Consider the following 1,076-nt stretch of genomic DNA (forward strand, 5'->3'; position numbering starts at 1 on the left):
CCGGTCTATTGTCACGTGATAGACTAACTGCTTTCAGCATTATTCAGCGTCTGGGAACGCTAGGGACGCCAAGACGCCAAGCAAGCTTGTCACGCAGTCTCGTCGAGAATCTCGGCGAGGCTGTTCCTTACTTAAGCCATAATACCTCTAAGCGAATACATAAAAGCACCATCGAGACAACAAAATCGGCTTTATGCACTAAGAAAACATGCAAATAGTACTATCCCAGATCCCTGCCCTGCCAGTGCAGTGCAATCAACAATCCATCACATCTAGCAGGGCAATGAGAGTCAACCGGCCCAGCCATGAGCCTTGACAGACAACTGCATTTAAGCACGTAGACGCAATAAAAGGGAAGAGGGGAACTACAGAGGCACTCGCGTCACCGTTCCGTGCACGGATTCCGCATGATTCATCAGATGCATCTTGCTTTTGAGTTGGACACCGCAAATATTGCATTTGATCGTTTTGCATTCTGGCCAATGAGAATTCAGATGCTTCCGACGAAGATGTCTGCTCAGAGATCCCGGAGTATTATATACCCGTGTCCGCTCCGTCACTGGGAGTCTGGTGTCTCCAACGCAGAGGAAGCAAATCTTCGGTCTTTGGCGAAGTGAGCCAACCCGGACTGATGCAATTGCCTGGCGGAGAGCGATTGTATCCTCGTCCTCCTGTGGGCACTCTTGCCTCTTTGCATGGGGTGCGACGGCATCAGTTGCGGAATGCTTTCGGGACGGGCCAGGCCGTGTTGGGGGGCCTTCCATCACATCACAGAATGTGATTACCGCATTGATTGCTGCAATCCGACGCTGATACTCCGCTTCGATAGTGGTGCCTGGCAGAGTCAGGACGGTGTCGAGCAGCATCATGTGCTGCGGTGTCATATATCCCGATCGCTGCAAGGCCCCGATCACCTCCTCATCAACCACTTTCCCGGAAAGCTGTCGTTCGCTGTCGATCACTGGTTGTTCATTCTTATATCGTTCCAGGTTCTCCCGCACGAGGCGATTGCGTTGCCGTTGCCTCTCATTTCGCAGCTCACGGACGGCTCGTTGATACTTCCGAACCGCGCGTTT

General features: G+C 52.3%; 3 protein-coding genes across 3 annotated transcripts; 2 read left to right on the forward strand and 1 right to left on the reverse strand.

Moving 5' to 3' along the window:
* Window positions 1-255: 255 nt before the first annotated feature.
* T310_9215 (uncharacterized protein) lies at window positions 256-534 on the reverse strand (the record flags this gene model as incomplete). The annotated part of the gene is made up of 1 exon (XM_013468306.1): window positions 256-534. A coding segment is annotated over one exon (279 nt), but the record flags the coding sequence as incomplete, so codon positions are not given.
* On the forward strand, window positions 464-781 carry T310_9217 (uncharacterized protein; the record flags this gene model as incomplete). The annotated part of the gene is made up of 1 exon (XM_013468307.1): window positions 464-781. A coding segment is annotated over one exon (318 nt), but the record flags the coding sequence as incomplete, so codon positions are not given.
* On the forward strand, window positions 487-813 carry T310_9218 (uncharacterized protein; the record flags this gene model as incomplete). The annotated part of the gene is made up of 1 exon (XM_013468308.1): window positions 487-813. A coding segment is annotated over one exon (327 nt), but the record flags the coding sequence as incomplete, so codon positions are not given.
* Window positions 814-1,076: the final 263 nt, after the last annotated feature.

This window comes from Rasamsonia emersonii (genome assembly GCF_000968595.1).
Source record: "Rasamsonia emersonii CBS 393.64 chromosome Unknown ctg1118621761009, whole genome shotgun sequence".
Classification (NCBI taxonomy): Eukaryota; Fungi; Ascomycota; class Eurotiomycetes; order Eurotiales; family Trichocomaceae; genus Rasamsonia; species Rasamsonia emersonii.